At 44.1% G+C, this 12,753-nt stretch overlaps 2 protein-coding genes across 2 annotated transcripts; one reads left to right on the forward strand and one right to left on the reverse strand.

Moving 5' to 3' along the window:
* Positions 1-902: 902 nt before the first annotated feature.
* Positions 903-1,937, reverse strand: LOC119551337 (procathepsin L-like). The gene has a single exon (XM_037860638.1). It carries the CDS (start codon positions 1,926-1,928, stop codon positions 918-920), a length of 1,011 nt encoding a protein of 336 aa, XP_037716566.1. The 5' UTR covers positions 1,929-1,937; the 3' UTR covers positions 903-917.
* Positions 1,938-3,769: 1,832 nt separating this feature from the next.
* On the forward strand, positions 3,770-6,171 carry LOC119549553 (odorant receptor 43a). The gene is made up of 6 exons (XM_037857703.1): positions 3,770-4,217; positions 4,913-5,183; positions 5,249-5,348; positions 5,491-5,592; positions 5,655-5,762; positions 5,852-6,171. Exons 1-6 carry the CDS (start codon positions 3,770-3,772, stop codon positions 5,954-5,956), a joined length of 1,134 nt encoding a protein of 377 aa, XP_037713631.1. The 3' UTR covers positions 5,957-6,171.
* Positions 6,172-12,753: the final 6,582 nt, after the last annotated feature.

The raw sequence follows: 12,753 nt of genomic DNA on the forward strand, positions 1-12,753 counted from the left end.
TTTCCTGTCCCTGTTCCTGCTCCTGGTCCTGCTTTCCTGGACTTTCGCTTGTCCTCGTGTGCATGATAAGCGACCAGGCCAAAATATTTGGCTCTGGCATGTTTGCTCAGTTGTTTGCGGATAATCCGGTTTTATTGTTTAATAAGTCATGCCGGCTATCGCTTCAGACCCTCCAGACCGTCCAACCTGTCCGTCCTCCCGCCCGAGTTTCCCAGAGTGTCTGACTGAAAACGTTAGCGGCTCGTTGGCTTTTTGACTGCCTGTGCGACGGAGCATGGCGGACCTTTTTTCGGATGGGGATTTCTGGAATGGGTTCGCAAGAGCGTGGCGAAATCGATGGCCAAATTAAATGGGGATTTACATATTGCATCAGCAGGGGCTTTACTTTAAAGGGAAGCTCCAAATGACTCATTTGGTTCTGGTGAAAATTATGTATTCTTTTGTACAGTACCGAAGTTTATTTGCCAGCTTGTCCCGAGGTCATGGTTGGCTATCGTATTTCTATAATGTAATGTTCTACAATGTACTTAGCATTTTCTCATACTTGCATTTTCTAAGAAAAATAACCTCGTCGTTAAAAAAAAAATGCTGTCTATGAGCAAATATTGAAAACTGTAATTTGCAACATGCGGAGTATTTTTTGGGTGCATATTTTCCTTATCATATTTGTCTTAAGTTCTTTAATACCCTATGAAATAAACATATATCGAAGTTTTATTGCTAGCTTATCCCGAGGTTGTGGTCATCATTGATCAGGTCATTACAAATGTTGTTAATCCATTACTTTCAAATTTAAAGGTAAGTTGTCCCACTTGAATACTTAATATCTGGAATCCATTCTGGATAATAAAAACATGTTCTATGCGAAGAAAACTAGATACACTTATAGAAATTTATTTAATACCATTCCGATGAACTTATACAAGTGGATATTGTGGAAGGGAGGCCACGCCACACATGTTATTGGCGTTTCTGGCCAGTCTAAAGTAGCCACTCTCGCCCCATTCCGTTCCGTAGGAGTTCTTGATTAGCCAGTAGTCGCCCCAGGTAGGATCGGTTCCAAAGCCCACCACAAGAACGGAGTGAGTCAGGTATGCCTTGTCCGACTTGCAGGACGGAATCCTCAAGATGCCACCGTAGTACTGATTGAACTCCTCGTGCAGGTGGTCAATGGACACTGCCACGGGTCCGATGTTGTAGACCACCTCGGCCAGTTCCCGTTCATCGTAGTTCTTCAAGGTGACGTAGCCACGCAAGGTGCCTGCACTGCATTGGGGCTTCCAGCGACAGTCCCTTTGTTTCGGTTCATAGGGATAGGATGCCTTGGTGGCAATCCCATGATCCCTTGTGTAGTTGAAGGCCACGCTCACCCAGCCACCGAAGCAGCCGTTGCTGGGATAGGGAACGCAGTCCACCAAGTGCTTGGGCGACAGGGGCACCAGTCGGGAGTTCTTCCTCGCCAGGTGGGCCTCCAGGACTCCCGAGGCGGAGAAGGCCCAGCAGCTCAGGCAGTCGGTGCCCTGGTTCTCAATTGCCGATATGTAGCCGTACTGCCGCCAGTCTATTCCACTGGTAATCTGGTTGTATTGTTTATATCCTGGTGGTTTCGCTACGAATCCAACACCCGGCTCTTGAGACGGGGGTACCGCCGTTCGATATCTGAAGAGTAAACCCTGGTCGGTGTCGGAGAACTCGTTCAGACCCATCCGGAACCCTACTTTGCCTTGGGAGTAGAGCCTGTTGTGATTGGCCACAGTTTGAACCCTTCTGTTGTATAGCGCCCGGTGATAATTGTCGTCTAATTTGTAGTGCTTTCTGTACTTTGCCTTGTACTGGGCCCACTGCATATCGGTCACCAAACTCCTTCCGAATTCCGCAAATAGTAGGAGGAAAAGTACTTGTACTAAAAGTTGCTTATGAGTACTCATCGCGTACTGAACTCGTTCTATGCAGATTTAAAACTGATTCGCAGCCTGACGAGCTCTAGATGAGGTGGCGCCTTCGAGTGCAATGCATTATGCACTTGCATTATCTGGAGCGCCTACTTGAACTCTTAATTGATTCGTAGTATTTAATAAGATTGTATGTTGATTATAGATTAAACATTGTAAAATTCGCAGAATAAAATAAATGTATATGTTGATTACGAACGATATTAAAAGAAGGAAACAACCGAGGGTCTACCTATAATTTACACATAAAAACAAGGAAGAACGCTATAGTAGAGTACCTCGACTATCAGATACCCGTTACTCAGCTAAAGGGACCAAAGGAAAATTGAGATATGCAAGCAGCAAATGCGCCACCTACCGGCGGTAGACAGATTTAAGCGTTGTGGGCGTTAGAGTGGGCGTGGCAAAGTTTTTTTTAAATCAATCGATAGGTATTGACGAGACCAAAACATTTCAGTTTAAATTTTTTATCTACCATGAAAATTGTGGGCGCCACAGACTTTGGCGGTTTGTGGGCGTTGGAGTGGGCGTGGCATATTCGCGTAATAAACTTGCGCTGCGCTCAAGCCTACGGAATCTAAATCTAAAATCCCGTTTCTCTATCTTTGATATTTTCCGAGATATCGGCGTTCATATTTACGATTTTTTGAAGTTTGTGGGCGGTTTGTGGGCGTTAAAGTGGGCGTGGCAAACTTTTTTTTAGGTCAATCGGTAGGTATTGATGAGAACAATACATTTCAGTTAAAATTTTTGTTCTAGCGTCAAAACTGTAGGAGCCACAGTTTTGGGCGGTTTGTGGGCGTTAGAGTGGGCGTGGCACTCTTTTGAAATAAACTTGCGCTGCGCAGGAATCTCAGGAATCTGCGTGCCTAATCCCAGTATTGTAGCTCTTATAGTTTCCGAGATCTCAGCGTTCATACGGACAGACGGACAGACGGACAGACGGACAGACGGACAGACGGACAGACGGACATGGCTAGATCGACTCGGCTAGTGATCCTGATCAAGAATATATATACTTTATGGGGTCGGAAACGCTTCCTTCTGCCTGTTACATACTTTCCGACGAATCTAGTATACCCTTTTACTCTACGAGTAACGGGTATAATAATTATTTAATCCATAACATACAACATTTTTAGCTTTTTAAACTTGTTTATTAAGGTTTTCTCTGAAAAGTATTTTACATTCCATTATTCCGGGAAAATAAATTATATAATTGTATTAAAATTATATTCGGAAATTATAGGAAATTTTGAGTGCCTACTAAAACTAACTTAATTCTACAGCAATCTTGATAATTAACTATATTGCCGGCCCGATGACCTAATTTGAAAAATATCGATACAAAATTGTCAATTAGGCTTCTAATATTAGATTAAGATTATAGAAATTTAATGTCATATCCTATGCAAATATCTATGTCAGGCCTTCCAATCGCCCCTGACTTATTTCCTTCGGGAATGGCAATCGCAATCGCCATCGCACTTAAATTACATTACACTCATCATTAGCCAATTAGCTAAATTATAGGCTGCGCAACGGCAGTTGCCAAATGGCTTCAGTTCCCACTTCCATTTCAATTCCCATTCCCATTGCCTTCCCCTTCCCATTGCCTTCCCCTTCCCATTGCCTTCCCATTTCCGTTGAAATTGTCAATCGCTACCCCACAGATTGCCTTCCTCGATGGCGACAATTGGTGCGAAATAAAAGACATTTGCTCAGCACTTTGCGGCACAGTCTGAAGTGGATCTGCAGGGGAATTGGCTTAAGCTTATAGGAAATAGGAAATAGAAAGTAGAAAGCAGAGCGAAGAAATGAGGAAAATCGAGGATATTGGCCTGGTGGGCACCAATGTGCGAATGTGGCGCCATTTGGCCGTTCTATACCCCACTCCGGGCACCAACTGGCGGAAGTTCGCCTTCGTCCTGCCCGTGACGGCGATGAATCTGATGCAGTTCGTCTACCTGCTGCGGATGTGGGGCGACCTGCCCGCCTTCATCCTCAACATGTTCTTCTTCTCGGCCATTTTCAACGCCCTGATGCGCACGTGGCTGGTCATAATCAAGCGTGACCAGTTCGAGCTGTTCCTCGGGAGACTGTGCACTTTGTTCCACTCGATTCTGGAGTCCTCCGACGAGTGGGGGCGCGACATTCTGCGGGGGGCGGAGCGGGAGGCCCGGAGCCTGGCCATCCTCAATTTGAGTGCCTCCTTCCTGGACATCGTCGGGGCCCTAATCTCGCCGCTTTTTAGGGAGGAGAGAGGTTAGTACCCTGGGAAGCCAATAAAAGAAAAGCCAACGAAACCAGGAAAGTATTGAGCCATTTTTAGATTCTAGATGAGTTTCAGTGGACCTCCAGGTCATCACAATTATTACCCTTTTTATTGGGTGGATTTGTGAAAGAATCCTTAGAGATAGTTGAAAATCTGATGAAGACAAGTGATTTAACATATATCCTTATATTTACGATTGCGTCGTTCAAAATATTACCTTGTCGCTGAACGAAGGTATTTAGAAAATATCTATTATTTAGATTGAGTATTCTTAAAACTAAAAACTACATGAAAGTGGTGGTATAAGTTTATTTAAACCCTTAAAACATGTTCGTCACAAAATAGATGATAGTAAATTGTATTAGTGTACAAATAAATCTAAAACTTCGACGATTGTTCCAAAAAGTCTTAGAACAACCGTTTTGAACCCATGAAAGACAATACAGAAATGTGTAAAGAAATATCTTGTTCGCTAACTTAGCTTTCATGTTTATGTAATCGAACCCATATGAGTAAGAATATTGCAGCTTCATATTATTTTCGTTAATAATAGATACACTTGATGTATTTTTAAAAGCACAGTGCCTTCTAAGATATGGATTTTATTTATTAAAATTCTTTAATATAAAACCAATATGCTTTGTATTGTTTCTGAACTGAGCACATATTTTTTTCCATCCTCCAGCTCATCCCTTTGGCGTGGCCCTGCCCGGGGTGAACATGACCCGCACTCCCGTCTACGAACTGGTTTACTTGGCCCAGCTGCCCACGCCCCTGCTGCTGTCCATGATGTACATGCCGTTCGTCAGCCTCTTCGCCGGCCTGGCCATCTTTGGAAAGGCCATGCTCCAGATCCTGGTGGACAGGCTGGCCCAAATTGGTGGGCAGGAGCAGTCGGAGGAGGAGCGCTTCCAGATGCTGACCTCCTGCATTCAGTACCACATTCGGGTGATGGGGTGAGCCGCAAAGTGAAGGGGGGTCGAATGAAAGGGGATCCCTAAGCCCCTCATTTCCATTTCAGCTATGTGTGGGAGCTCAACAAACTGGTAACCAACATAGTGGCGGCCGAAGCAATTATTTTCGGCTCGATAATCTGCTCGCTGCTCTTCTGTCTGAACATTGTAGGATGCTGATTTTATCAGGGGTGTTTCAGAGGTTTCAATCGATACAAAAATCAAGTTCTTATAAATATATTCTAAGCTTCTCTGACGCTCCTGAGCTTAGATAAGCAATCCTTTTAATAATAATATAATATTTTTGCAGATAACTTCGCCCACCCAAGTCATCTCGATAGTAATGTACATCCTCACCATGCTCTATGTGCTATTCACCTACTATAACCGCGCCAATGAAATAGTCCTCGCGGTGATCACAAGACCTATTATTTCTTTTATAGTACCTTTTCTAATTTCAGTAATTTTCCACAGAACAACCGAGTGGCGGAGGCCGTTTACAATGTGCCCTGGTATTCGGCAGGGATTCGTTTTCGCAAAACCCTCCTGATCTTCTTGATGCAAACACAACACCCCTTGGAGGTGGGTCTATATGGCTGCATTTCATTTGCGAGCCCGTGATTCTAATCCATTTCCATTTCGGGTGCGGTGCGCTCCATTTCATCTGGCAGATAAGAGTTGGCAACGTTTACCCCATGACTTTGGCCATGTTTCAGAGTCTGCTGAATGCGTCCTACTCGTACTTCACCATGTTGCGTGGCGTCACCAGCAAATGAGCTGAAAGACCGAAAAAGCACCAAAGGATCCTATACTTTGTGCCCCTGCTTCTCCCCCTGCACTTGGCCAGCAATCCGAGTAATGCAAAAAGTTGTTTTTGCTGGCTGTGGTCCTGGCTGTTTGGCATTTGCATATGCTTGTCGTTTGAAAGGATTTAATCGGACTGCTGGCAGGGAGTCGGGATCCTGGCTCCTGGCTCCTGGCATGCAAATAGTTTGCCGCTTTGAATTGGCTTCTTAGATTGTTACACAAAATAGATTGTAGATTACAGCAAAATGTTGTGCTTGAAATAAAGTCAAATGAATGTGGAGTAGTATTCGGGGGCAGTCCAAGGTTTTATGGCATTGCCTAAAAGTATGATTTATCAAAGGATTGGGATTTGTGGCGGAGGTGGTTTTCAATTTGGGCAAGACAGATGCCCCAGAATGATATGAATAAGTAAATATTTGATCTTCCTGGCAATTAGTGCTGATATTGATTGAGTGGACTAAGTTGGAGCTCTGAATGTCCTTCGCCCTATGCATTTTTTATTGCATACTCTCGGGCTGCGAAATCGAATTTGAATATTTGAGGGGTCGTGTCCGTCCTTTGCGCTTTTAATTAAAATGCCCTAAACTAGTTGTTTTGTCTGCTGCAATTTAATTAACATTAGTCATGTCCTTTATTATGCAAATAAACTGCTGCTGCTGCTGCTGCCGCCAGAAAGATCGTTTAATGCCGGCCCAACAGCAGCAACAACTTAATTTAAAATTCATTATAACTGACACCAACTAGTTAAACAATTGCCGGCGGCAGGAGCATAAACATCAACAGCAACAGCAACAAAGGACAACTAAAACAGGAGCAGCAAAAAGGACGAAGGGTGCGCCTGGAAAATTGAAATGAGCGGCGGCAGGCGCACTTGAAATACGCAAATAAACTTCAAAGAAGGACGACTGCACGCTGTGTTTTCCGCTGGATGTCCTGGCGAGCGCATAAATAACAAAGGAGCAAGGTAGCAGGAGCAGGAGGGGTCCTGGTGTGGCTCCTGACTCCTGGGCTGCTCCTATCGCCCGGCTCGAGTGGCGTATACTTAATTTTATTATGAGGTGTCAAGTGCGGACCAGTTGACTTGCCCGGCCGAACGCCTTTTGTGTTGTATTTTGTGTTTGGCGCCGTTATTTATGTTGCCTGCCGCCCGCCATTTGGTGGCAGGTGAACGCCTACGAGCCCCGCCCCCTCTGACCAACAGCTACAATGTGAACTTCCTCTGGGCTTCTACTTTTTCTTGCCGCACTGGGAGAAAATATCACCAAGGGTGTTCAAGATTGAGATAGTTTCAGTATTTGGCAATATATAGAGGATATCTAAGGGTTCTTTAATTTTAAGACTATTTATGACTTAAGCTACTCTGAAAATAAACAAAAGCCCTCAGGAATTATACAAGTGAAATATACATAGATATAACCATAACTATAAACTATATATAATCATAAACTATATAATATATCAAATTTAGATATAAATACTGGTTGTTCATGAAGCTAAAGTCCTTTAGGAATTATACAAGTGACATACATAAAGAAATAACCATAAATGATATTATATCAAATTTATATATAAATACTAGTAGTTCATGAATGATATATAATAACCTGAATAGATATAGGACCAATATTACAGGTGTGCAGTGCACACTGTGCACTGTACAATTTACATGAAAGATATATATATAGAAATATAATATATAAAATATTACTTATTACATAGCAATATATTGAAATATAATTATTCCTGTTCCTTAAAATAATTTCTAATTAAGTAACGAAAGAAGATAAACATGGTACTTGACTAGATCTTCAAATTTTTAATTGAATTCAATAAAATAAAAAGCATTCACGAAGAACTTAAAGTTTACTTAATGGAAGCTCCTCTATAAACTACCGATTGCTCTCACTTTTGATAGGTATCCTATTTTTGTTTCTGTGTAATATACCCATTGTTCCTTGGTTCCGGCTGCCAGCTGGTCCTCTGATTTTTATGCAGGCAATATGCAAATGCCGCCGGAAATGTAAATGCGCCACTCGGAATGAAGGAGAGACACCCTGACGCTATCGTATCCTGTGAGTCCTCATTGTCTGCTGCATAAAATTAACAAGTTTGGCAAAAAACTGTTTCATTAGAGAGAACGGTTCGTGGTCGCGGTCGCCAGCCACGCCCCCTTCAACGCCCATTCGCCCACCCACGGGAACACCCACCCACGCAAAGGTTACGTCGTTCTATAATTGAATTCATATGCATCAATGAAGGCAGCTCAACAAACACAACACAAAACCCAAAGGGAAAATTCGGGGGGGTGGATGGGGCGACCACAACATGGCAAACAGGCGGCTTTTCCGGACGGGGTGGCCCACTTTTTCGGTGGCATTTTCAATTTTAAATGGATTTTCAATTGCGGTGGGAGCGTTTTGCATAAATTGCTATAATGAGTTTATTTCGAGGCCCTCCAAGTGGCTTCGTTGGCGTCTCTCCATGTCGTCCATGTGGGATATTCCTGGATATTCCCGGCTATGTGCGGCATACTACGGGCTGTGCGGCCCGTGGTCGTGCTCATTTGCAATTGTCAACTGGCTGTCACAAGTGACAGTCGTATTGACAGTTTGCTTTCGCTGTTAATTTTCATTTTAATTGTGGCATTTTGCTGACAGTTGATGCTGGAACTTTGTTGCCAGTTTTGCGGTTGATTCAGGGAATTTAATTTGAATTCCCCGCTTGGTAGGGGCGAAGGCTTAACTTTAAGTGCCGGAAGTTGGTCTCCGGTTGAAACGGATTGAATGCTGTTAGACTAAGCCAACCCTTTTGCGGGCGTGCCATCAAATATTCCAGCCATTGTCTGTCGGGTCATTTGCGAAATCTCTCATAAGCAAAGCATTCATTTTCCAATTATTTATTGATGCCTCTGTGTCGAACTCTATCCCCGACTGCAGCCCACAACCCACAACTTCACCTGCAATAAATCTCCAGAGTGCCCTTTCCCGTCCTCAGATTCCCGGTACAACCACATTGTCTAGCTTCCTGCAGGATGTTTGTCTGGCTGTGCCACTGGCTGTTGGCTGCTGTCTGCCTCCTGGTGCCTGGAAAATATTTGCATTTTCACTTTTGATTTATTATTGCCATTGCCATGTGTAAATTGCCAAAGCAAAGGTGCAAACAACAAGGTCTCCGGCAGGACGTCTTCCAGGACTCGCCGCAAATGCAGCTGCAGGTGGAGTCGCAGCCAGCGTTGACAAGGACACATTATGTTTGGCCAAATGAATGGTAATTGCGGCATTGAAACAAGTAATTGAAGTGCAAGCCAAACAGATTGCCAACTTTCCTGTGTCGACCACATTTCGATTGCACTGGAGTTTGGCCCAGAAAGAGGTCATTACAGCGCTGCTAATTACAAGACCAAATTAGAGGGGCTTCCCCGCCAGAAGCTGCGATGCCATTGCCAATTACTTCCGCCTCTGTGTGCAATTTCCGCTCGCCAGGTTGGCACTGGAGCTGAAGTTGGAGTTGTCTAAGCAGCTTTTCTGGAAAACGTCAAAACAGCGACAACTTTATATGGCCACAAAGGCAACACAGTAATGAGGGCAAAAAGGGAAGCATAAGCAGATAATTACACAGGCGAACAACTATCTCGGAGCTGCCTTTTTCCCATTTTGCACTTCGCCCTGCTCCCGCGGCCATGGAGTAGAAAATTACAAAAATAAAAAACCACAAGCGGAAAATTAAGAGCCAGGCCTGCGGTCCACAAATGGCAGACGAGTGGAGATTGGTTGGGAGGTAAACTCCTTAACTTGGCCCAAACTTTAAGTTCATCTTCGAGTGGCTGCCCTAGGCCTAGAACTTGATCGGGCCTTTGATTATCACTGCAAATGGGAAATTCCTGTTTTTGGAAAAGATTCCCAACCAGGCGGGGGAAACTGGGAAACTGCGGAGACATTTTCGGCATTTTTGACTGTCTGCCAGTGCCTGTAAGCGAAATGCAAACACGGAGTTCGGTCCCCCCACCCAGACAGAGCCCAGCAACCCCATCAGGCCCTGCCTTTTGTGTCTGCCCTGCAGCCACATTTAAATATGCCGCCAAGTTCTACCTTCGCTTCGACGCCCCCTTGAAAGGCCCCCAAAGTCCCGCCCCTCGTTATCATCGCCACATGGCGGTGGCTGGCACTGATTTCATGCTTTATAACTTTCGATATCCGAATGGCAAACAGCGTTTAGCGCTTTGCCATGCCACCTGAAAACTGCCGGCAAGTGTTGCTTTGCTACCTCGGGGGCCATCACGGCGTATGCGCAATGTTTACTTTGCATTTTTCCTCGTTTTTTCACCTTTCAGTGGTTGTTTTTTCAAGGGCTTTGCATTATTCTTTTTCCGGCCAGGGGGGAGTTTCCTCATGGCATATGCATGATACATCAAATATTTAAGCGATATTTTAGCTATGCCGGCAATGAGTCAAATCTGAAGGAATGTCTGGGGACTGCGATAATAAAGTTTAGAGATAAACGACTTGGCAATCGAATTATGCTCCCCAGCCCAAGAGATTTGATTTGATTTCTGTAGGTACATATTTCCATTTGGAATTTAGATGTTATTTATCGTTTTGATTGGCATGTTTTCGGTGGGTTAAAGAGAGATAGGAATTTAAGGGGCTGGACAACATCGGTTGGCTGGTACCAGATGATATTGTTATTCTTGTCGTAATTAAAAACCCATGAAAGCAAGGATGGCGACCAAACAACTGGCCACAAACTCATCCTTGAGCACATCTGACAGACAGACAGACAGACTGGGGGATCCGGCGGGCTTGCATGTGTGTGGCAAAGTAAACATGGAGCGTATTGATGGCAAGCAGTCCTTGCCAGGCAAAAAGTTTCATATCAATTTTAAGCCAAAGTAATGAAAAAGTAACAACAACAGTCAAAGGAAACACCGAGCAGAAGGAGGAAAAAAAAAAGAAAAATTAAAACGAATGCTATAGACAAAGCATATTTGCACGCAGCGCGAAGGACTCCATGCCACATCCTCTGGGAAACCCGATGATGAAAATGATGATGATATCGTTGACGACGCAGCACACAAAGCAACGCTAACGCTTTATGACAGCCCAATGGGCCGCAGGAGAATCGTGGCCAGTATCTGGGGAATCGGAAGAATCGGGCGGAGCGGAACCCATTTTCTTCCGACGTCCTTTCTTTTTTTTTGGCAGGAACTTCTAAGGACGCTGTTTACATTCCCTGCAAGAGGACAGGCGGCGGACCTTGTCTGCCAACGACGAAATTAAAAACCAATAAAAACGCTGCGAGAAATGAAATTAAAAATTATGTTTTCTCTCCTTTAACAACAAACGGAAACAAACATTCCAGGCCAGGCAACAACACCGCCAAAAAAGTTGTAAAAACACAAATTAAATTCCGGGCTTTAAAAAAATGCCAAACATAAAACTTTTACAATTAGGCAAAACGATGGAAGGCATAAAAGTTGCCAAGGCCTATGCACCACTTCGATAATTGAATATTTTAGCGAGCGGATCAGCTGCCGCCAGTCGGAAAAGCGGAAAAGCCCCGGTGGTTCGGGGATTTTGGAGTCTGTAGCTATGGCAAATATAAAAAGCGTAGCACACATCTGAGAGTCGCGGGGCATTAATTGCTGCAAAGTGTTGCTGAAACTTTTACGCCGCCGATTCGGCAGAGTCATTTATTTAATTTACTACCTGCTATAGAGGGTATATACCATCCGAGTACCATCCATCCCCGCGGAGCCGAACTGCATTGCCATGAATAATTTAAGTAAATCGCTGGTTGTCTGACTGTCCCCATGTCCATCCTCGAAATAGGAGTATTTCCGGGGGAACGGGTACTCCGAATACGAACCCCATTCCAACCATTTCCCCTCCATTTCGTTCCGGACTGCTGTGTCTGCGTGTACGTGTCGCTCGGCAGGATTAGGCGGCATTTGCATATTTTAATTATTTAGATTGTTGTGCCGAGCTACTTAGGCCGCAGAGGCAGTGAAACGGAGGCGCAAGTCCCGACTTAATTAAAAGTTCCACTTTGCGGAATTCTTTTTGTCTCCACTCTATCGCAAATGCTTTCAAAACATTCTTCATCGATAGTGGAAACATGTGTTGGGGATTTGGGAAAAGTGGTATCGTGATAGCTTAAAGAATATTACCCGAAAAACTAACTACTTCAACTTAGTTTGTCTTTAAAAGCCAAATCCCTAACTCTTAAATTCAAATCTGATAAGCATTTTTCAAATCACCTCAAGCTTGGCCAATAAACACATTACAAGCCCCGCCGATCATAAATTCATAATGAAATATGAGGCTAACCGGGGCGAAACCACAGCAAAAGCCACAACCGAAAGCGAACAGATACAGATGCCAGACCAAGACCGAATAAAATCCTGCCAGTTGGAAAAATAAAATATAACTATAATAAATACGCTACAAAGTAGCAAACAGACCCCAGTTACAGAGATTGTCTGGTTTTCGGCAAGCAGTTCCCAGGGAGTGGTTGGGGAACTGGCAGCGTCTGCAGCATTAGTTTTATGATTATTTGTGGTATTTATTGTGGGGACAGTGGCCACGACCGAGTGTACCAACCACCTCCATCACCCAGGCCCATCGAGTCACATATGGGTTCTCAGTTTCCGCTCGGTGCAGCTTTAATTAGATTTGCACATTAGACAAAGACCGAGTCAGTTCGGCTAATGATACGGGGGCAAATCAAATTGACATTTCACGCACGAAAGTCCTTTACAGTGGGTTAA

This window comes from Drosophila subpulchrella, chromosome 2R, assembly GCF_014743375.2.
Source record: "Drosophila subpulchrella strain 33 F10 #4 breed RU33 chromosome 2R, RU_Dsub_v1.1 Primary Assembly, whole genome shotgun sequence".
NCBI lineage: Eukaryota > Metazoa > Arthropoda > Insecta > Diptera > Drosophilidae > Drosophila > Drosophila subpulchrella.